Below are 26,000 nucleotides of genomic sequence, written 5' to 3' on the forward strand. Positions count from 1 at the left end.
TGCATTTTTTAATACTTTTAGCCATCTTTAAGTAGAATTGAATTCATTTTCAGTTAATTCTGTTTTGTATGGAAAGTTATTTCGACACCATTATTGGTTGCTAAGCGGATAGTCCTAGCAACTAAATTATGAATATATACGTGCGTTACTATGGAAATCAATATGAATGTCAAAATGACATTTCAGTATTATTTCTATCAAGTACAATTTTTTTGATCGTTTAAGCTAGTCAAGTCAAGTTTATATGATTCAACAGAAAATTTAAAAACGTTGTAAGTATAGAAAAATTTCTTTTTATCTTGTAATTATTTGAAATAATGTTGGCAAGTCAGTTTCTGTTGTCAAACAGATATAATATATATATACGGGTATAATTTAAAAAAAAAAATAATAAAAAAAACACTAAATATTATTAGAAGGTATATAAACAACGTTTAAAAATACTTTTTTTCAGAAATTATACCCACTTACTTATAAAGAAAGATATAACATTTTTAGACTCAACAATTTACGCAAATGGAAACTGCCGTTTTTGTTTCTAAGCTCTTCACTCCTCACATGCTCAAATGGAAATACTAATTTTGGTTTTCCGTTTTGTTTGTTGCAATGTTTATAATGTGCACTTAATGTATATATTTTGTAAAGTATTTATGCTTATTTGGGCTGTGTAATTATTTTTTTCATCAAAATAGAGTGTGTGGCTGTCCAATCTCTTTTGCTTGTGGATATAAACTTTTTTGAAGCATCAATGTTGCATTGAGAGATAATTCTCTTTTATACATTTACTTTAATAAAATTAAACTATCATGCTTGTTAATTTTAGCGTTGTATGCTATTAAATCTACTGTTATAATGGCAATTATAGGTAAGGGCGCCACTGTCCATAGATTCAGAGTACGAGTATCATAAGCCTAGCTAAAAATAATATTTTTAGTTAATACTTTGGATTTAATCTACCAGCCTGATTGTGAAACTAATGTAGCATTATGTTTGGTTATAAGAGGGATGAACAGGTGGGGGAGGGGGTTGAGGATTATAAAATAAATATCAAAGTAAAGCAAAATATTTATTTACAAATAATTATAATAATAATATATCAAATCTATAATATTAATAATACACAGATTCTGGAATGTCCAGGAAGTAATAATAGTCGAATTGTAATATGTAACCATTAGTAAGGATAAAAACATTTTTTTAAATTAATTTCAAGCTTTAAAAAAAATGATTTCATTTTTATTTCGATGTTTTCGAAGACATCGAATAACACAAAAATCATGCAGTTTATTGTAAATAAAAAAGAGTGAACATTAAAAAATATATTCCACATTAAAATGTACAAATTATTTTTTTACAGATAATACAATCTTTTTAAAATATAATCCATAGTCATTTGAACGAATTTAGAATATTCACGTTAAAATTCGTTTACAATGAATCGTTCATGAAAAAGAGTCATAGATTCGTTCTTTTCTTTAAAAGTTTTTAATGTAATGACAGTAATAGTTCAGGATTATTAATTCAAAAAGATTTTATAGTTGTATCACGAAAAAGACAGTGTTATACTTTTAAAGCTTAGGCATTCCTGAAAAACGTAAAACACATTGACAGAATACTCTTAATTACCTGTAATGTGTTCTTCGCGTTCATCGGAGTGGATGAAGCACGTGGTCCGGATAATCTCTGTCCCATTACAAATTCAATAATTATATTAATTAAAACATTATTGTTTATACTCAATATAACAATGAGTCAATAACACTAACTACGAATAACTTGGCTTTCGTTAAAGATAATAGTAAAGGCACAATTTATACAATTATATTGGTGAATGATTATATTATTCTTATATTAAAATCTGTATTAGAAAATATTCATTACGATTTAGATTAATCTTTAATATTATGAGAAATGAGTTGACATTAGATAAGCCAGAAGATATTCAATTATTAATTTTAATACTCACTACCTGTTTTAGATATATTATTTTTTTAAATGAGCTTAAATATACATTCTTATACAACTTAATTACATGAAAAAACATTCATACAAAAAAAATATTCATACAAAAAAAATATTTATTCAAAACATCTCACATAATTTTACCCACATGCGTCCAACTGATTTAAGTAGTGATTCTATTAATAGGGGTTTTTCATATATGATTTCACACCCTAATGGTCCTAAGGAGATATGGGAAAGGGGGGGGGGTGTAGATAATGTGATGTTGAAACACCAAAAAAGCATAAACTTTCTGAGAATAAAACATTCCATGTGAACATTATATTTAAATCGAGCATGAGAATGATGGGGGGAGGTTGGAAATATCGAAAATCGAGTCACAAAAAGGGTAAAATGGAGTTACACGTAAATTTTCAATGACTTTGAAACGTACGCGAAAACCTCATTTCACTCTTCAATCGAATCACATTATAAGTAATCAATAAAATATTAAGTACCTACCGTAATTATGCACATTTTTGTAAATTTTCTGTGAGAAATATAATATTTAAATATCTCTACATAAAGAGTCTTTAATAGACTAATAATGAAACGAATCATTGTTTAATACAAATGACTCTTTTCACTGATTACTGTCACACCACTATGGTGTACTGAAAATTAAAAAGTGTGCATAAAACTATAGTAGGTATTTTTTCTTACTACATAACCATTCACACATATCTTTCAACACACACATCTTCACACACAAGCAATATGATTTATTAATATTATTATTTTTAATAAATTAATAATGTTAATAGGTACATACTAAATTCCTTCGTAAATAATTATTATTCGCTTTTTCATTTTTAGTTTTTTTTAAATGTCAGTCTTACCACGACACTTGGTCTCGCCCGCCAAGTTGTCAAACAATATTATTTTGCCCATCATCGACCATCGACCATCATTTCGCAAGAAAATAAAATAAATGTAGACTCAGGATGGAAGCGAGTGCAGTTACACATATCCAACAAAGGATATTATTTTTTTTCTCGTGATCAAAAAAAAAACACAGCATGCGTAAAACAATAATTAAGCCCAGGCTCTGAAAAAATAATTTTTGTACACCAAATACCAAGATGGAATATTTTATATACATGCATGTGATAAATTATAAAAAAAATATTAGTAAAGCATAATATAATATAAAAAAATAGAATATTATAAGTGTATTACATACCAACTACTAATTGCCAATAAAATATAAAGCATATTATTCATTTGGGACTTTATAACATAATATAATGTTTAACAGCCATAGAATTTAAAAAAAAGTACAAATATTTCACACCAAAAAAAAATACTGAAAACAAAATAATAAAATATAAAAAGTATACAAATAATCAATAAAATTTAATTAAAAAAAATAGATGATTGTAATAATTATTGTGACAGGCGAATTCAGTATGTTAGAAACAAAATGACTTCTATCCAATATTTATGAAATGCACAGCAGCCACTCTCTGTAATTTTCAAATTAAGACAGATGAAGTTTACATTTTTAATTGAAACAGTGGATTAAGTTTCACACTATAATCGATTAATATACTTAATATGAATTGTAATATACATAAAACGCCCTCAAAACTGTGTAATTATTTTTATCCGTATATCTTAATGAATAGGCGATGGAAAGAAGCCGTTTTGCTTTTAACCTACTCAATTTAGAAGACATTGAAATATAATAAATAGATGGTTCATATAGCTGTAAAAAGCAAAACATAGCAGAACCTAATATATATATATATATATACATATATATTTATGAGCACTTAAAGAGATTCAATGTTTACTCGGTGATAATTCACGACAATTTATAAAATAAATTTATCACATACAAAGCTTGATTTACTTTACCAAAAGTATAAGTATCAAAATTTACGTATTAGTTTCTGTATTGTTGCAACTATTGTCAATACTGTGTGGTGGGGTGTAGAATATCAAGTGATAAACTCATTTTAAAAATTATATATCTATGTAGTTCCAATGTCGATTACAAGTACAAAATATTTAAAAAAAAATCGTGAAAGCTGTGCTGAAATGGGCGTGGGATGCATGCAGTTTTTATTTGAACAAACACAAACATAGTCATCGATTGAATCAATGAGTTAAAGTGTCATTTATAATTTATGATCAAATTCAACCCTACTTAATTAATTCCTACTAAAGAATTAATTGTGGAATGATAAACTTTGTACCACTCACTATCCCCTTAAAATAAACAACCATATCTCCATATTAGGGCATAGTTTTGATTACAAAAATAGTTACAAAAATAGATAATTAAAAATTTATTGGTTAAAATAAAACACAACGCGTTCTTTTAATTTAAATGGTGAAAACGTCCCTAAAATTAATATTTTTGGTAAGCTATATTAAAAAATACAAACTCCCATCCTTAACACAATTTTGATAAACATGTGAGTTAAGGCTATTTATTTCACGGGGGCAGTATTGGTTTTATCACTTTTGATATAACTAAAAGTAAAACATATTTTATAATCAACAAATATTTTGTTATTTTATAGTGATGGGCAAATGGTTTACTCAAATGATTCGATTCGATTCGTTCAAATGAGTCGATTCATTACCAACATGCAAACTTTATTTTTTTTTAATTCGTTATCAGATCTCATCGAATTACATGCATTCATTATTCTGTCTGTCAATTTTTTCAGTAACAAAACAAACAAACAATAACACATAGCTCCGTGCTCTTATACCTACACCGAAAAGGGGTGCATGCGGGCAGGAAGAGAAGGAACCGTGGGAGAAAAACAATCAGCCAAGTGAAGCGATAGCGAAGCTCTTCAGTACATGGTGGTGATGATGACGGAATTGTGGAACATGTCGGGCGAGACGCAGGCGGCGTGGTAATGTCTCGGGGAGACGAGTCGCCAGGGGCTGGGCGAGTGGGGGGAGTCCAACGCCTAGCCCATCTGCGATCCGCCTACCTGTCCCGCCCCTCCCAGGGCTGTGACTCCTAATCTCGGAAGCGTTCTGACTGAGCCGATGGACGACGTCATGGAGATGACGGAGCCGGGGGGTGAAGACACGCGGGAGCCGTGGACCGCGCAGTTGCCCGGGCGACGAGCGTTCGAAGGCGAGCGGGAGACTTTGGAGATCGGCGCGAACAGACCGAAGCGGGGGCCGCATTCAAAATACCTGAATGTTTAAATTGGTTGTTGACAGCATAGTGTAAAATGTAAATAATGCACAAGATTCTTAAGTTTAACAAATTACAATAAGATAAATTATAAACATTACCATTTTCTTAAAAATAATATTAAAAAAAAGCAATAGGTATATCTTTAGCTACACACACTAAAGTAAACACGATCAACCAACGTCATAGATATACGTGAGATTTCTGGCGTATATCAGGAGGCAGTTTTCAAATTTGGTCAAATCCACTTTTCAACAAAGTGATAAAATGCAACAAGTTCATTACTCCTTCCTAAAAAGGTTGTGCATATTAGTAACAAAACAAACATGTCGTCTCTCTAATCGCTTTCACAATGTAGGTATGGCATTCAGCAAGACAAAATCTGCTTTGCGATGACGTGATTGATAGAAATGGATTTGACGTTGTTTGAAAATAAACCTGCTGGATTTATCCACTATCAAAAATTAGTAGATTTTTTTAAACGATTTGATGTTGAATGAGTTGGGAAAATCGTATAAACTCAAGTACCTACTCTTAACTTTCTGCAACATTTCCAGTAAAAACATTTTTATTTGGTGTAGCATTGAAGCATTTCTTGCTGTTATTACAAATAATGATGTATCGGTGTTTAGCATTCAAAGGGTGGCCTAATAACCTTTTGCCTTCAACGGATCCGTCGTTCTTTCCCATGGGATCGTCCAGCTCTACTCCGCACCAGACGCCTTGCGCGAAGTCGGTGGGTCCCATGAACTTCAGGATGCCGGCTTTGCTGCCTTGGCTGCTTGACACGATGACCCGATCGCCGAGTCTGAAGTCTGCTGGACTAACTGTTGAGGTACCTGCTCAATAACATTATAACATTTCAATTAAATAAAGTATTTAAGATGGAATCAATATTGCGAAATATCATCAGTCTTTGATTGGGAGCACATTGCCTTGTAGAACACATCGCGACCACGGCTCGTGGCCGAGATTTGTCATACCGCAAATCTTGGAGAAAATATAACAAGAAAAGTTGATTCTCATTTACCAAGTTTTATTTTTCAGATATTTCGAGATTCTCGTTTCTTGAGGAGAAATGAACAAGATGTTTTTACTAGAAATATAATATACCTACTTAATTTTGTTTGAGATTAGGGGCTATGGGTTTAAAAAGGGGTCTCAACGTACATGGATGGTTTAAATTTTAGAAAAAAAAAGTTATGTTTTACCTAATTGTTTTCCAAAAATTCGCGGACCATCAGAAAAATTCTGCGGGCCAAGGGTAACACTGTTAAACTAGGTATGTCCGATTCTAAGACGATCATAATATGGGCCTCCAAGTAGTAGAGGTTGTATTAACAGTTGGTTTTTTACGAGAAATTGATGTTAGCCACTTACTCTACCAATTAGATCCATACTCTGGACCCTAATAAACATTGAAACAACATGTAAATTTGCCAGAACTGGGACTCGAACCCGGGACCAACGACAATATAGGTCTGACGCGTAACCCGCTCGGCGATCGTGGGTGATATGCTGATTTCAAGGGACCGTTTTCCATGTATTTGGCAACGTTACATTGCAATTGGTGAAACTAAGCAAAAAGAGTAGATACCATTTTCATTCGGGATTTCGACCTTCGGGATTTCGTCCATTCGCGGATTTCAGCATTCGGGATTTCGTCCGGCACCCCATTTACGTATACTATATTTAAAGTGATTAATGTACATTAGTTCGTTTGAACTACTTATGCTACCGTTTGAAATACACTGGTGGGTCGTTGGTAGTAGGTATTCTATCAAAGGAAATTAAAAAAAGTAAACAAATAATCAAATCTGGACTGAGAGACTGACTCATTCTACTGCTGACGCTCATGACGCTGCCGTTGGGCGAAGAGGAGCGCGGCATCTTGGATCTCGGCGAGGACATCGTCAGGTTCATCTTGCGGGCCGTCTCCATGCGCTCTCCTGGCGACGGGGGCGGCAGCCTGTCGCTGGCCGTCGGCGATATCGGCAGGGGCGAATTGACGGGCGACGGCATCATCAGGGGGTATCTCGTGAGGCGGGTGAGACGCGAGAAGACGCCCCTGCGAGCCTCGCATTGGAAGTATCTTATGCCGGCCACGGAGCCGTCGTTCTTGCCTAAAACACATTGAAGTTTTAATTAACATGGACTACATATTATATAAATACAGATTAGAAAAGTTTAAAAACGTATCTATTGATTTACCGAATTATTCCGAGATTGATCGAAAGAAAGATTTAGGTATTTAAATCTTAAAATTATTAATATATGCTTTCTTCCCATGCGAAATTCCACTGTATCGGTACCTAACTCTTTTTAGCTATGAAAACAAACAAAAGGTTTGACTGAAGAATTAAAAGTAATAAAAGGAAATTACTGTCCAAGACAATACAAATAGTAGAGTGATGCGATATGTATAGGTACTCATTCTTACAAGATTATGCTCTCAGGAGTTTTAGGTAGGTACCTATACAATAATTCTTTATTATTAACGTCCATTCATAAGTATTTTACTTCAATCTGCTAGATATTTTAATGGCGTGGATATATATTAATCAGTTTAAATGTAAGAGGAATACTGCATTCTTATAAAACATTACTGTAATAGACTAGAGAGAATTAAAAAAATACTAATAAAACTTTCGTTTACAAGCAATCTCTCTCGAGTACCTATACTGATACAAATTACCTTCCTAGATTGGATAACAGCACGTGACCAATGTGACCAAACTGAATAGGTATATTCAATTATTCATATATAATGTTATTATTTATATAGGTATACATATTATAATATATTCTTTTTAACACTACAACACGCCATTCCGCCCAATACAGTAGTGTAATTAGTAAAAGAAGTGTAATAATCATATACACCCAGGCTTTGAGAAAATCACATAAGTCAATATTATGACTTCACCGAGATCGAACCCGGAGCCCCCGGGTGGAGGGCGAGTGCCTTACGCACTGGACTACGAGGGCCGCCTGAAATTTTACATGAGATACAAAAAACTGCTTTATATTACCTCGTTTGCACGTGCATGGATTTACTGTTGACAGTAAGCATTATCACGGCTATAGCTAGAAAATGTACGGGTAAACGTCATTTATTATCCTGCAGTTGGCAAGATTGCATGCATGAATCAAAAAAAGTTTGGAAGCTTCTGAATTCTCACGCGACAGTAAGATTTTTTCGATCTGCGGCTGCGCAGTAGAATAATAATGGCGAACCTGCCGGCAAAAAAACGAACTACAAACGAATTTTCAGGTTGACCAATTTTCACTACCTGTCAAATAGTAGGTATGAAATAGTACAATAAAATGACAACATCGCGTCTCGCTCACTCTTAAAGAATGAACTGGAGAGACAGTCGGCACATTTACGTGTAAACAGTTATTGTCACGATAGTTTAAAATATGCACTATTGCTGCCAGTAACTCTAAATTATAAATAGTAAAGAGCTCGTCACTATCGACCGTTTAATAATATCTCCAGATAAACAGAACATTGATGGTTTAACTGAACTATGCGGCGGAACAGAACAATAATATATAAAAATCTATTTTGACAAAATTTACAGTCACATTACAGAGGTTTTAACAGCTCGTCGCCGGTATGTTAAATGATTATAATTGTATATAAATTTAGCTTACCAATTGCGTCGTCCAAGACAACTCCAGCCCATTCTCCCGGTGCGAATTGTGTGTCTCCGATGTAGGCGATCTGTCCCGGCTTGCTTCCTCCGACCCAGACGCGGTCGCCGATGATGAAGCTGTCCGTGTCTTCTGTCAGCACCACGCTGTGATCTGTATGGAGGGAGAACACCAATCAATCATGCCGACATCGAAAAGAAGAAGTGTTATTCGTACATGATGTTGGGGAAAAGTAAATCGGTCATTACCGATTTCCTTCAGTGATGCACCGTATCGCTCTATTATTATTGTGAAATCCAGCAGACAGCACTGCTTGCGTCGCTGTTTCATTGGAATTGACGACTAAACGAGATAGTTTAACTACATTACAATAATAGTATCTATCTCACGATTTTACAATAATTATTCAGCGAGACAGGGCTCTATTAGAGGGATATCGTAATACAACTATAACTATTGTAACTGTGTTCTAAAATCTAAAGCCTAGTCTTGACCAAAAACATCTTGTACGTGCGACGGAATACAAAAAAGACATGATTTATATCAGAACATATTAAATGCTGTGATACAATTTTCAAAAAGTTTTTATATAATGATAACACATACTTATGTTGGTCTAGACTACTGGGCCGTGTCCGAAAAATTGTACGTAAACATTTGACCGTAGCACAGTTCACCGTGAGCTGCTGTATCCGGAACCGAAAACCGATAGCCGTATAGCACTGAGATCGAATTCATGTCTAAATAAAACACTTAAAAAATACGTAGATAACAAAAACCACCGGAATATAAGTGAAATACAGAAGAGAATATCTACATAACTAAATTAGAAAAACGATCATTTCGTAAACATTTATATAAAATTCTGAATGAATCAAAAATAGGCTAGCATCAACTTGTAGATACTTATCAAATATCAAATTAATTGTTTTATGTAATCTAATAAATTGTAACATCATTGCAATGCTGCGCGAATAAAGTGTATTTTTTATCTCAACACTATATAACCATCATTTCCGGTACAACAGCTCACTGGATGAACTGGGATACGGCGAAATGTAATACGTACAATTTACTAGACAATTGATGATTTACTAGTTCTGGTAATTTTTCAAAGCTGACCAGAAACCTCTTTTTCGAAGCTTTTGAACATGAAAACGTGGGTAGGCTGTTGTAAAGTAAACCTAAATAAGCACTTATTCCAACTAATTACATTGACTCCTAAAGCTTATTAAAACACTATATTGTGCCTTTTAAAATATACTTGATAACCCTGGCGTAAAAAAAATGACAGTAAGCAATTAATGTACAGTAAAAACCTGAATCCTTTCTGAATTCGCGGAAGAAAATGGCCCTGTTTGGAAAAAGCTCACAGATAGAAGGTAAACTTAGCACACCAATACCTAAAGCTTAGCATTCACAAAAGCACACATAAAATAGTATCAAAAATAAATACCCACTGGAGACTATCGGAGATGGACGTTCTTGACATTTTGATAACAGTTCACTAATATTTTTCAATCAGTTATAAAACTTACTACCTATCTACATTTCTACAGGATGAAAAAAGCTCTTCATACCACGCCATATTACGTATATTAGATTATTTACTTTCAAATAATTTAGTAAAATAGAACAATTTGTATAGTAAATTATCGACGCAATTTAATCATCATCGCGACCGGTTTCGTTCGCTTTAAACAACATTCCCAAATCAATAGTTTTTATTAACTATCGTTTACAAGTTTACATTAATTAATTGTATTGAGGTACTGTTATTTCTTCGTAGAAAAATACACGATAGAAATATAAAATAAACAATAATTATTATTGTTTGTAAACTATTTTTAATTATATTTAAATTACTATAGATAACAGCGGCGAAATCTGTTAAGATTCGACTTAAATAGTGCGCATTAAAGTATGTCAGTCATTCGTATTTGGTTTTATTAACTAAGACTACAATTTACAGATGGTGTTGATTAGTTTTTAAAAATCAATTAAACCCTGCCTAAACCAAACCATAATAGTTTTGGTATATTTTGGGCAATACGACAAAATTGTGCACACTTTTTTATTCATACACATATTATCGGTTAGTTTTTTTTAAATTCATAAAGCCCTACCTAAAGAAAATCATAGTAGATAAAAATAATATTCTAACTATAAAATATTCAAAATTATGTATGGTTCAATGGCATAATTTTACGTATTTTATAGATAGACGATTATTTTTTAACTATTATCTATTATGGCTTGACTTTCGCAGTGTTTAATTGAAATTTAAGAAAAACTTACCAATACCATCTGTAAATAAAATTGTAGAATTAGTTAAATGAAAACAAATACGTATGATTGACAAACTTTATTGTGGACTATTTATGTCGGATTTTATTTAGATTTACCTCCACCCTTCGCCACTGATAGATGAAATATATTTAACAGACATTTCGTGTTCTCTGTAAATGACGTCACACGATATTTTCGACCCTCACCGTCACGTCATTTTGTCAAAAAATATTTTACTCACATTTAATAAAAAATAAATTGATCGCCAATGATTAATTTCAGTAGGTACAATGTTATCAATTATCACTGATATTTTATTATCAGAAAACAATATATAATGATGGATTCGTGACGCACAAATCGTCATATTCTCATTCCCAATTCCATCAGGATGTGACGTAACAATATTATGGCAAACCCCTAATAATAATATGTTGTTTTTTTTCTAACTATTGTTGAGTGTAATGGAAAAAAATGGTTATTATCTTTTTGTCGATGAATTTACTATACCGAATGTTTTACTTTACTTGTCTTTATTTTTCGCCACATACCGTCGACGTGAATTAACATATTTTCCACATTGACACAAAGTAAATTTGTATCTTCTAATATCAGAATTAAGATTGATTCTTGTATCGACGAAAACAATTCATATAAAAAATTAATACACGGTATCGATGTATCGCGTAATTACTGCGTGGTACGAGACTTCTCCCAGAGCAAGAATGACGTAAGTATCGGCGAATGTTAATTCACCACACTATTAAAATACTCGAAATATCATAATATTATGTAGGTGCCATTTTCATAAAAATGAAATAAATCAAAACCCATTAAAGTGACATTTTAAAGATTGGTTTAAAAGAACACGGCGATTATTGCAGTATTGAATAAATTACAATCAATTATTTTTATTGTTAATAATAATAACAACGACCACGGCTGATGATGATGATTGATGACAGAATGCTTTTACGTAACGACTGTGTAAACACAAGACAAAATTGCAGTACAGAATGATTGCATGTTGATTATGATTGGTGGTACGGTATTTATCCTTTTAAAAATGGCAAAAGATTTCATTAAAGATGATTGTCAAATTTTTATTTGAAAGGTTTATCACTGAGGACATATTCAATTTAGCGAAAACAATTCTTCGACATTGAAATTATTTAAACGAAGTACATATAAAATTTTACCGTATGATTTTTTAAAGCCTACATACATTTAAATTATTATACTATCGTTTTTTTCCCCTACATAGATTTTTGTTTGAACCTCAAGGCATATCATCCACACCTGCACACATTACTATAAAATTAAATGTACCTACTTGACAGTGCACAACGTAAAATCACTCCACGAGACCTTACGACATGACATTACTTCAGATGAAAAAAGAAAACATTAAAAAAATGTAGGCATTGGATTTTAAACATTTGTTTATTTAAATTCTAATTCCATCAAGTACCTTCGGTCGATAGTATCAATATTTGATTATTCTTTATAGGTGTGTACTGAGCTTAAAGAAATAATTAATTTAAACATGAAATTGTATTTAATAAATCTTATTGGCAGTAACTAAGCAGATGTACGAGTATGTGTGACTAAATGGGTCTAACATTTTAAGGCGCCCATGGCCTGAAAATAAAAGGGAAGTCTTCTTCCAGATTGACACGAAATAAAAATGCAGTCTCGTCAACATCGATTATTTTCACTTTTTCCAATGCTAACCAAAATATAAAATTGATTAGATTCTGTTTAAATACATAATAACAATACATTACGTTTTTTAGATCAAAATACGCAAACATTTATTATTTTAAATACATATAAATTAAATTGGGAAGAAGTAACAAACGTTTAAAAATATTTGTGAATAACTTTTTCTGCAATTATTCCACAATTTTATTCACGAAGAAATCAGTTTTGGATGTATAAACATTTATTTTAGAATAATTACTACCTACTGCTTATAATTGAACATTTCAAGTGTTTTATTTTCTAACGACTAGAATTAACCTACATTTCGATCAACGAAAAGTCACATAATAAAATTGAATACTTAGTACCTACATTATTCAGAATCATAATAACAGATAGGTACCTACTAAGTCAGCAATCATATCGCACTGTACTGCAATGTTACAAGTGTTACGTGATAATGAATGAATAATAAGACACTTCCTTACCTGATGTCCTTCTCAATCCAGCCTCGCTGAGTCTGCGAGGATGGTGCTCCCACAGGGCGTCCATGGAGCTGAGGCTGAACGTGCTGGAAGCTGCAGACGTGCACGTGCAAAGAACACAAACAACACAACACACGTGGCTAAGCTTTACAAACAACTAAGTGAACAGTGGATAGTGTACAGTGAAGGTGTATAGATACAGGTATTTGCTATAGACAAGGCAGCGCTGGGTGATAATCAGATTCACACTCACGTTTTGCGAATATCGGAATTATAATAATTGGAATATTTACAAGGTGATTTGTTCGCTATTTTTTCATTATAATATTATAATAATGCCAACGAACACGTACTAGGAAACTAGCAACGTTTATCTACTTATTTAAAATTGGTAACATTAATCAATCGAATTGGTGTGTGTATATTATCGACATTTAGTACCTATATTGTATAATTATAGATACATTCACAAAAACCATATTATGACAGTATCTACGTATGAGTTCATTGATTAATAGATTTTATTTTCCTTACAGTATTGTTAAAACTTGTGACATATTATCATATGTTGCACGGTTATAAGTCACATTATTTTTAATAATATTTAAATTGATGAGGCTGTTGCACTATTCCATAGGAATCGTTTTTAGTATTCAGCATTTCGTATTTAGACATCACTCAAAGCTCTACGTAAATAAACAATTGACAAAGATTAAAATTTGTCACTATTTACTTCAAGTAACTAAATAAACGATCGTAAAAAAGACACAAGTACAAAAGAGTTGCCCAATCTTAAACATTATGAAATAATTAGCATATAAATATAAACTTTTTGATCATGTCAATGTTATACAATTATAATATATAGTATACAGAAACATAACATCACTTTAAATCAATCTGTATTATTAAAAGGTTTTTATATCTTTTTTCATTACTGCTAAAAAACGTAACATACAGCCTTATAATAATATTCATTATAAGGCTGTATTCAATTAATAATAACAACGATATATTATGAAAAACGTCATCAGCTGTACGGACAAAATAAGTATGTGAATTTATAAAACGTGCAACTAAATCAATAAACTCGTATTTAGATAATATCATTATTTGTGCAATCGAATATATTTCATTCGGGCAAATGTTACAGATACAATTTAATGTAGGTACATATTTGGTGATATTTTATGTATAGAAAACTTAGGAAATTTTGGCGTTTTGCAATAAAAAAAATAAAAAAAGTAAATTACCACGTTCACTTTGTTCATCGTGCCACGAAACTGTAAACTTCGAAGGTAGTGCTAGTCATTACTCATACTTCGAAAGCAGTAGGATATTGCATATTATTGAAATAAATGTAATAATTTAAACGAAATATGCCATCGAAAATCTTCATTTATCGCCATTTACAAGTTACAGCACTGCATTCGAAGATAATCAATAACTAGCACTACCGTCGTAATTCGCAATTCACTGCCACGGAAAGAATATAGTCGGCCTTGCCTTCACAGTGTCGATGTTATATTAATAGAATTTCACGGGGCACGGTTGTTAGACATTAGCCGAACCCATGCGATATCGAACTGAATCGAAGATAGGTACATACATTGAAAACAATCAACGTGCATTTTTGTGACCGTTCTACCAACTCGGCTACCGTGAGTGAAATTGGCGTTATCGATATTACATTTAAAAGAACTACCACAAAATAAACCTATGGAAAATTACATTATTTGCTTTTACACACACCTATTAAAGTTTAGATATTATGCACCAAAAATTTACTTTTTTAAAGAACACTTAGTTTCAAGACACTTGATGTTACTAACCGACTAATTTTATATTAGTTCATCCTATCAACAAACACACTCAATGATCTTTTTTATACGGATGATATCACGATTTGCATAACATACAGATTTCAGCAAATATTTATGAAGCAAATAAAATTAAATAATAATCAATCATTAAGATATATTTTTTTCTTATTTCGTGAGACTTACCTCGCATGTTATTATAATACGTATCTATTTCATACATCACGAGTGCGAACTTTTAACTCGGGGTCGATATCATTAATTTTTATTAGAATTTGAAAAAAAAATACAAATCACAAAAAGTTGGAAATTTCGGCAATTGAAAAATCTTTTTTTAAATGCTACGGCGTGAACACCTGAACGTGTAATGCGAGAAGGTGTCGCTTTTCGTTGCGATCGACTCGATTCCGAACAGCAGGGCCTCTGAATCTCAAGTGATTTCGAAAATCGCCGAATTCACAGTTTTCATTTTTAAAACACTTATATTATATTTAAGTTCTTTAGTCAGATGAAACATATTTGATTTTCAAATAGCATATACATAAAGATATCTCGGTAATTATTTCAGTTGCCACACCAACGGATATATAATTCGGAAATAATAATTCTAAGACACTCAAAACAGAATTATTTATATTTTATTCCACTTAGACATCGAATCCGAAGAAAACAATCGAATCTGATTATTTTTAATCGGTTTCTGAGACTCGTGTGTGTAGATCGAAAATCACCCAACGCCTGGACAAAAAATAATGTGATACAAGAAGTGTGTGAAACACAAACAAACACGTAGAGGCGGAATGGCACTTTATGTGAGGAAAACGGTCAGATCTGTTCGTAAACGACTTTAGGTCACGTCGCCGGAGAAAATCCTACGCATTTTGAATAATTCAATAGGAATTAGAATATTAGATGTCCTCCGCGAGAGCAATTTATGGCAAACCCATGCGGGGCAAGGTAGTACGGACACTATTGGTTGCGTAATACTGACAGCAGTCATAATGCACTGCGAACTGCGACATTGTTGACAGTGACAGTGAGAAGGATTTACATTCAACAGTGACTAATATTAATTTAAATTATATACCAAGTATTATCTCATAAATTTTACAAATCCTTATTAATCTACATATTATCAACGTTGTAAATCAGTTTTATTGTATATGAATATTAGACTATCAGTACCTATAATATAATATTATACATTATGTATATCAATTAATACACACTCTGTGAAGACCAATATTTACGTAAAATTTGTACAAATACACGAAGTTACAAGAAACAAAGTTCTGGTATATTGATAAAATTTCCTGTGTTATCGTCGTATATTCATATCTACTTCAGGATTATAACTATTGTATTAGGTAAGTGAACAGGTTCTAAGTGACAATAATTATTGAAAACTGTACATGAGATCAAAATTTATTGGAATGCATTCATATATTTCAATAACGGCTTATAAAAACGTAACGTAATATTTTCAAATTATATAGGAACTATTTAGGTAATCGTATACTTATCTAATCTTTGCCAAAATGTGCCCATTCGAAACATTTGTGTTATGGATTAAATAATTTATTAATCTACATTTTGTTTATTTAAAAAAAAACAATGCAATTCTACATACGCCAATTAGTTATCTATATCCGATAGAGAAATAGTTTTCTTATTATTTCTACGGTGGAAAATAGTGAAACAACCGTAAATCAAGAAATATTATTTTTAACGATTATAAATTGTGCTAATGTTTACGTTACATTATGTTATACTGGTAAGTTTAAAAAATAATAATGACTGTCAATTTTAGTTACTTACTGACATTACTTACACAAATAAATATATATATAATATAATACTATATATATATATATATGGAAGGCACTTAATCGACATAATTAGGCATCTATTTAAGTAGATCAATGTTTTAATACCGCGTGAATTTTACTTTCTCAAAATTAAAATGAACCAATTTAGATTCACCTTAAAGCTATTTTCGGATTATTTATGTATTTATTTAAATTAATTAACTGTTTTAAACGAAACCTGATTTATATAAAACCATTAGATATAAATACTGACAGGTAGTAAATAAATGTATAATTAATATCCAGTGCAGTGGTAGTTAAATTTGGCGAGGATATACGAAAGCTTAAATTATAATTATCTTTGAGATAGATGATTCTACTTAATTAAATGGTCATTCGTTAAAAATATAATTCAAGTTTGGAACACCACCCACTCAGTGGTAATTGACAAGGTGATAATAGTTTTCTTTGGACATGGAAATTATATTGCTACATAATGAATTACGATGATGACATGATATTTGGATTATCGGGGAGATAGGTATAACTTACTAGAGATGAAAAAAAAACTATTGATTGTATTCTCGACAATTGATACGATAGTGTCGGTACTTTCTTTTGATGATGATAACAAGTCATCGATACGTTGTATTTCTCTCTACCACAGCACTGAATATAATATACCTATATTTTGAACTAATTTTACTTTTATTCGTGGGTTATTAATTTAATCCACGCGTTGGCGGTCTTTTTATAATACCTTCAGGATTTTTTTCCATATTTTAAATCAATTGTCGTTAATAAATTGTAGATTTAAAATAAGAAAAATAACAATTCTTTAATGGAGAACACACGTCGCCTACGGACAGTGTGCTAACGATAGTATAGATTAAAATCGAAATAAAACCGAATACATAATACGTTTGGGATAGCGCCGAAAGTGTTTATTCAACAGTAATAAATGTCAAATTCAATTTTAACTGTCGAACTATACAAAATAAAAAATGCTATTCATGTAACTTAACCTTTTGTACACTGTTGACAAATCGTCAAACGCCGACTTACATGACGTTTATACCAGCAACAACCCAACTAGTCGCATTGTTTATTTATATCATTATTCATTACAAATATATAGCAAAAAAATAAATATTATTATCGATTATTTTTTTCCACAAAAGCGTTATTCAGAAGGGGCATCTCCCCAGGGGGTTACGCGAGAGATTGATAAAAAGATTTCTCTGCGTCCATAAAGATTAAGACAGATATCGTTAAAATACAATCAGCGAAGTTCTCCAAATTAGTTTCCACTGATTTATCTATAAAACGCGAGACAATTTATCGTGTAAAGCAAAACACGTGCATACAAGAGGTATTTTAATAGTATTATTGAAAGTAAGACATATTATAGACAGGTCCGAGAACAATTAAGTGACCGTTGCGACATTTATTGTTGCCAGTGGTCGCCTCATAGCATTATTTCCCAACTTGCCACAATATGAAGGGTGGATTACAAAAACGACAATGTCAGAACATGAACAATTTTACAGGAGAGCGAAAAAACTTAATAGAATCTCTTCCTTGTGAATAATGATTTTTCTTATGTGAACTACACAATATGTGCTTATTTTTCAATGAGAAATAATAATCATTAGAACTTTTGAAGTACCTACCCATCAGAAAAATATGTAATAGATAGATGTCATTTGACTTAATTATTATGATGTATTCGTAGAAAATCTTTTGTCAAATGATTTTTTTGCTGGTTTAAAAAAACATAACACCTTTTAATTCGTGTTATGTAGTGTTTTTGAAAGAACGGTAAATGATAGCAACATTTTAAAAAACAAAATGACACGTAAATCTCAAATATGAAAAAAACTGACATGGGCATTATGTTGTTTTTGTAATCCAACCTTCATATGTTTGACTATATGAGATCAATGGCTAGGTATATAAGAACAAAAAAGTTGACACACTGTATGTGTAAACCAGTGGCGAAGGGTGACTTTTGGAAAGAGGTAGGCTGTGGAGATCTGATAAAAAGAGCACACTTGTCAGGTATACTTACGAGAATAGTACGATATTTACTAATAATGTATATATAACGATATACACTAGTAAATGACGACACACTATTTCAATGAAACTTCAAAAACTCATTGACGACATAAAATGAGCGATGTGTTTAAATTACGTATTTTTCAAAACATGTATAGCTATCAAAAATCATTAGATAAAATTTATTTTTATTTATAAAAACAATCTATACTTATTTATTAATATTCGATTAAACGCCGTTGAACTTATTTTTAATTATCTAATTATTAATGATTTTGGACAAAGTGCGCAGTCGTGACAACATTATTATGCGCGAATGTTTTAGGCTCTGCGATAGGAGCTTACCTTATTTCGTACAAATCAGCAGACTTGCTGAGGTTACGAGACGTTAAGTCCATACGAAAAAAATTCAGAATCATTTCACACATAATCGGAGATTTATTTACGTCGAGACGTCGCGGCGTTTATTATTTATTTACGGCGCGCTGTGGTATATTTTTTAATACCTTTGCAGTTGTTTTGTAAACTGTGTAATACTGTAATACATTCCTACATATACGACATCTCTCGTTGGCAAAATAAATCATTTTTATATAACATAAAAGTATTTAAATATGTCAATATGCAATTAAAAAATATTTTTCCTAAGAAGGTAGGCTTTAAATAATCGCCTAGTATGGAGTCTTCGCCACTGGTGTAGACTGTAGGTAGAGGTTTACTTGTGGTATACGATAGTATATAATATTATGCATACATATAATATAGATGTACCAACATAATAACGAGGATCTTTGGGAATTGCGATTCGGCGGTTGAACAATACTGATATACCTACAGCATGACAGATTAAATAAAAAAAACTGTATAAGATAATCGCGGATGACATAATCAAATAATATTCCTTGACATTTAAAAATCTCTATAAAGAAAATACTCTACGATACCGGACTATTTGTTTTCCAATTTTCCGACAGATCTGACCGAGAACAGTTTTTTGTAAAAATACATGATTAGCTGCAGAATTCTTCACATAACTGCCATAGCGCAACACCATAAACAACATTTTTACGACATACCAATATAATAATAATAAATAAAAACAATAGAACGTTAAGCTTTATTGCAGGTGTCACGTCGTAAAAATGTCGTTTTTATATAAAATAAGAAAATGTACATCATAGTATGTTATTCACAAAAAAATCATGCGAAGCAAATGGTAGATACAATAAAAAAAATATAACAACCATAATAAATATACCAAAATAATTTATTACGTCTACAAAGGCAGTGCATTTTTTTACCACAATACTACTTACCCACTATCTGACGATTGTAGAGTGAAATTCCAAATTTGAAATGTGCTAATTAATTATTATCTTAAAACTAGTTAGTACATTTTAATGCATTGTTTTTCTACTCAATCTCCTATTCAATCTATGTTATAAAACAATAAAATAGATATCTGCACCTCAGAGCCAGGGTGTCTTATGTACGATTTGGTAGAAAATGAATTAGGTATTACAGATTTAGGTAAGTATCACTCTTCAGCGTTTGAGTTTAGTTATAATAGAATCCTGAAACTCGTAAAATAAATTAGCCGAAGGTCCATAATTAATAGACATCAAGCGGCCGAAAAATATTAAATTGGTTTAACTGAAGGTGCTCTTTTTGGACACGCCGACTCAAATGTACAGACATTATTGTCGGAAATCGGTTTCATATTATATTAAAATTAATGTATTATGGAAATTGTGGACATTCGATTAAATACCACCTAAACTTATTGCTTCCTTGACGATTTTTTAAGATAAAAATTATTTAATAAATTGAAAAATTGGTTCTTTATTTTTGTATTTTGTGGATTATCGTAATAATTTGTTGTTTTGGATTCTACTGCGCATTAAAGCATACGTATAGTTGTATGCTGTCAATAAAGTTAACAGTTTCAAGTCTTATCCATTATCATGGACTTAATGTCTAATTTAAACTGAATTATATTATTAGATTTGTCAGTTTCTTTGAAGAAACTGTTGAATAATACCTACTGCATGGAGTAGAACCCAAATATCATACATATTATGAAACAAATTAATAACTGCAAAATTCTAAGCTTTTCTTACACATATTATTATTAGTTGCAAAAAAAAAACATAATAGGTTCGTACTGAATTAAATATTCAATAATAACCTAACCTAACAACTCCCTTGGCTAGGGAGTGTAAAAAATAGTACTCATTGCCATTGATATTTTCATTAGGCACAATCATGCATTATTTCACGGTTTTTTGGTGAAATATTTGAGGTTAGTTTACAAATGTTCTAAATTCAAATATTTCTATACTCACTGGAGGGCTTTCGGTCCCTTGGCGAAAACCTGTCGCTGGAGTCGCTCTGAGAGAAATTGGCGCTGCCTTCTGAACCCTCATCCCCTTCCTCCTGCACGTCTGCGCACCCACATGCAAATGCCATAAAGGTCAAACACTAAACAAACCGCCAAAAGTGCAACATCACACTAGCCCATCAACAAATGCGCCACGAGCAAGGAATACTCTAGCATCAAGCCATGAAAAAAAGAGTGCTAAGCGTGCATTTTACCTTCATATAAATAAACACTAGAAATTTCAATTATTTTTATCAATAAAATACCAACTAAACACTCGAATATCAAATAATGACATATTATGTACACGTAGCTAAACTACGCAATAAATAATACCAATTATATTTTTATTGCAAATGCAGTAGGTAGGTAGGTACACACTAATTATTGAAGTACCTACGTATAATTTAATATTTTGATTAAATCATTCGTTAGGTATTTATTTATTACGTTGGTATTTCCTTTTTTCTAAAAATGACCTACAGCATGTCCGCTGCAGTAATTGAAATATCCAATGTTTCCATTTTTTATATTCTAAGTAGTTTTCAAGTCATTTAAGATTCAATTTCGTTCAGTATACTTATTGATTAAGTATACCGCATGTAAGATTTTTAGAAATGTAAGTCAATGTATCATTAGAATCATTAAACGCATCGTTAAAAAATACCCAAATATATTAAAATGCTGACAAAAATATAGCAATGGATATTCACACATGTTTACATAACTACCTACATGAAATTATACTTATTCAAGTGTCCGAAGAAAAAATATTGAAAAACAATTATTCTTTTAAGATAATACATAATATTATGTGCATACATTATTCAAGGGTGGAGGGCCTCCACAGAGTGGAGGTTGTTGATACAGATATTTTGTGTTTACGAGAAATGAATATCAGCCACTTGGTTCACACTCTGGGTCTAAACACACATTGAAAACATGTGAATTTTCTGTCAGACCCAGGTTTCAAACCAGGGACCTACGATATTATAGGCCGACACGTTACTGCTCGGCCACCGTGAGTATTTATTTCCCTATGATAAATGTTAAAAAAATACAAAATATTTTACTGTTAATGTCTATAAAGTTCTATAGAAAATTATTACTGACGATAAAATCGCTGATCTTTAACCAGGTTTACAAAATATGAAAGAAATGAATTTAGATGCCTCATTAACTTAGATTTGGCAAAGAATTTCTTGTAGGTAAATAAAATACCAAAATATTCGATACCTACAAAACAAGGCAAACGGACACAAAATATTTTTTTTTAATTAAATCAATTATGTTTAATTTATTGCTATCTAGATAAAATTACATGCCGCTCCGTAGTTTTTTTTTTAATTTAACGCTTCGAGATACTCCCCCCTAATTATCGATTTATTTGAGGCGATTTAAGATAACCGTAATGTTTTTATTCTTTCATAAATGTTACGAAGCAATAAATAAAAAAAGTTCAACCCTGAACTGTCGTATATGTTAAAATCGTGATTGGATTTATAGTGTTATGAAACAAAATTACGTTTTATTACCACGTTCGTGGTTCCATTGGATATTAAAAATAAAATAGTGCATTTTCAACAACATATTATACAAGGATCATCAAATTATATTGCATTAAATTGGATAGGTACATCAAGTAAATTAATGAAGAATATTTTTATTTATTGTGTGTATGTTTTCGCTAACAAACAGTCATGAAATGCATAGCAAAAAAGATTTATCTCGATTAATAGAATTGCACGAAATACTTAAAAAAAGTTTTTGAATTTGAATTTAAAAATTTAACGTAAATTTTGTGCAAATAAAACATTGAATATTATTAAGGCTAAAATATCGTGGCTAAGCGATGCGCGGATTGCGGGTCGCGGGTGCAAATAACGCATGCCGAACGAAATATAATTTGTCATATAAATCCAGCATGCGTCCATTTAATGTTCTGTTTATTGTTCCATTACATCATAATAATATATTCATTGACATGTTTTCTTTTTCAAGTAAATGGGTAACGTTTTTAGTCATCTTTACACGATTTAAGAATTAATACCCCCGTCGTCATCACGAAACAAATTGACGTATTCTCACCTCGAGGTTCGCTCTTCGAATGCCAGCGAGTCCAAAATTTCGTCGCGCCTAAGTATAGTTGAAAATTATTTGCTGTTTCACTGATGTATCGTCTTAACTACTAACATTTCGATTTTGTGCATACAGTGAAATTATGTAGGATACTTTGAAACACGTTATATCTTAAAAAATATGTAAATATTACTTATTTTTTTGCCAGTTCCATTGAAAATAATATTAAAAAAAGCATACAGCCAACTAACATTGAACTCTATCTATAATTTGACTCTAAAAATTGTGATCAATGCTGGAAAAACACAAAAATAAAATACAATCAAACCAGCATGTAGGTACGTAAAGCTTTACATATTATAAAAATTCACGAGACCAGAATGCTTTGTAAAATATTTAAAAATACCGCATGATGCAAGAATTAACAATAATAAATAAATGATTGTGTTCAACTTGACATTGGTCTCCGTCAATGGCAGTATAAACCACGTGAGATGAACAGTATAATTATTTCGTCAGTAACGTATCATTATTACCTGTCACAAAAAAACGTATGTTACAATTAGGTTACATATTCGATACTGTTACGGTAACTAGTTTTTTTTTTCAAGAGCATGCAACACTGACCTTACAGAATGATCAAACGAAACGAATTACTCAATACAATAATGAATTGATATTATTTGTAGGTATAATCTACATATTATAATAAGAAGTATCGAAATAATGTATGCATATTACGTAAGTAATCAGACCAATGATACATGATTTAGAATAATTATTTCAAATTCTTTTTCTTCGGATACTTAGAACCTGTTCAACCATGTCACACTCAGTGATGTTAAATTATTTTCATATTATACGTTTCAGAAGTTAAATGGAAAGAAACAATATTAATTATTGATACGATCATGTCTTGGAATGAAAGGAATTTTGTGAATAATAATGGTTTGTTGTTGATTAGAATTCGTTATTAAAAATTGAAGGCCACACCCACATAATAATTACCTGTTTACTTCGCGCATATTTTATAATTAAGTCATCCATCCTACCGAGATATTTGTAAAAATTTTACCGATGTCGCAGGTGACGTTAGTACCTCACAAATTTAGATTATAGACATGGGTGTCTATACATTTCTCACTTATCAGACAAAAAAGGTTCTAACGAACGGTTAATAACCGATTTTCGTAAAGATACCCAGCAAGCACGGAGCCGTAGATCGACCAAAACGAGGTAACTTTAAGTATGATTCTGCACTCACCGGTAGAGTAGTGTTGAAGAATTAATTATCCGACGTGGAAAAAAATTGTACTAAGTTGTGTTCCAACATGTTCAGCATTTGCGACTCTAAGAAGTATCTTAAATTGAAGGGCAATATATTTCGAAGAATTTTTGTATATAAACACTACACTTTAATTTGAGTATATTTGTAATTTTAGCTAAATCATCAAATTTCCGTTCCAAGACATGGATATCTTAACAGACTTTTACAAGATTTGGTTGATAGACATTTTCTCTCAGAGATACTGAATACTAATTGAAAAACAACATCAGGTTCTGGTTCAAGGTGGAAACGAAAACTATTAGATGTACTAGAGATATACGTACAAAGTGTATTGTGTAGATATATTCACTAAATTAAATCATAATTATCAGTATTAATCAGTATTAAAAAAAAAACTAAATTGAACATACATAATTTTGCTGAGAAAATATATTATAACCAGTAGAAAAAATCTTTTGAAAAAAGTAAATGGAACCTGCGTCTCTCGGGTTTCGCGCCATGTATGTTCAATAATTAGAATGTTGCATTCTTAAATCTTGTGAATTATTCGTTGAATAAAAAAAAACGTTAATTAAAAAAACTAAATATTAAATTTGTTGGCTCTACTGTAAAATCAACCGTGTCATACGTTATACAATAAAATTCCATATTACAGATGTGAAAAACTTTAAAAATAATGAGCTGTTATATGTTTAGAGTTATAAGGTCAAATAATTAAAACTGGCTGAAAAATGGTTGAACACAAATAAGTAGGTGCTTAGGAATGATGTACACGATTTTGATGGCCCGCTAAAAACAACATTTATTTATTTAGCATAGAAACAAATAATTAACATGCTGAACTCGACAATTATTATCATAAATAGCTTCTCCTCACCCGCCCACCGCGAATCTCCATGATTGTGCACCTACAGCCTTAATCATATATTAAATAATATTAAAAAAAAAACCATTCAAATAAACTGCCATAATAATATACAATACTTTCATAATACAAAATACAAATATGCCCATAGAAGCCTGATACACCTCAAAAATTAATTTCAAAATAATACATAAATAAAAAAAAAATTTTTCACGTTAAGTCACATATTAATAATATTTATATCCACCGCAGACAGAGCATTTCTAAATATTCTCAGTGAGGAATATACCTATGTGCGGATTGATAAAAACACGTAAATTTTCCGATCCGGCACCATTTAAACTTGCGATACACCGATCTGCGCATCTATTCTTTACACAAGACTGCTATT

The 26,000-nt window shown here is 31.4% G+C and overlaps 1 protein-coding gene across 15 annotated transcripts in view; it reads right to left on the reverse strand.

Moving 5' to 3' along the window:
* CLIP-190 (Cytoplasmic linker protein 190) overlaps positions 1 to 26,000 on the reverse strand; it is a 183,843-nt gene that overhangs the window by 21,473 nt on the left and 136,370 nt on the right. For 5 of the 15 annotated variants that reach the window (XM_085958151.1, XM_085958148.1, XM_085958152.1 and 2 more), the window contains 7 exons: positions 21,343 to 21,441; positions 13,312 to 13,401; positions 8,831 to 8,983; positions 7,006 to 7,293; positions 5,826 to 6,009; positions 4,959 to 5,169; positions 1,627 to 1,683 (listed from right to left, as the gene is read on the reverse strand). In XM_085958151.1, the coding sequence (XP_085814277.1) occupies positions 1,627 to 1,683; positions 4,959 to 5,169; positions 5,826 to 6,009; positions 7,006 to 7,293; positions 8,831 to 8,983; positions 13,312 to 13,401; positions 21,343 to 21,441 (1,082 nt within the window). Of the gene's footprint in view, positions 1 to 1,626; positions 1,684 to 4,958; positions 5,170 to 5,825; positions 6,010 to 7,005; positions 7,294 to 8,830; positions 8,984 to 13,311; positions 13,402 to 15,314; positions 15,500 to 21,342; positions 21,442 to 26,000 lie in introns of those variants that run through there. The other 10 variants (XM_085958159.1, XM_085958156.1, XM_085958158.1 and 7 more) reach the window with 4 other exon arrangements.

This window comes from Rhyacophila brunnea, unplaced genomic scaffold (genome assembly GCF_057557595.1).
Source record: "Rhyacophila brunnea isolate RB1 unplaced genomic scaffold, BYU_Rbru_1.0 scaffold_7, whole genome shotgun sequence".
Lineage (NCBI taxonomy): Eukaryota > Metazoa > Arthropoda > Insecta > Trichoptera > Rhyacophilidae > Rhyacophila > Rhyacophila brunnea.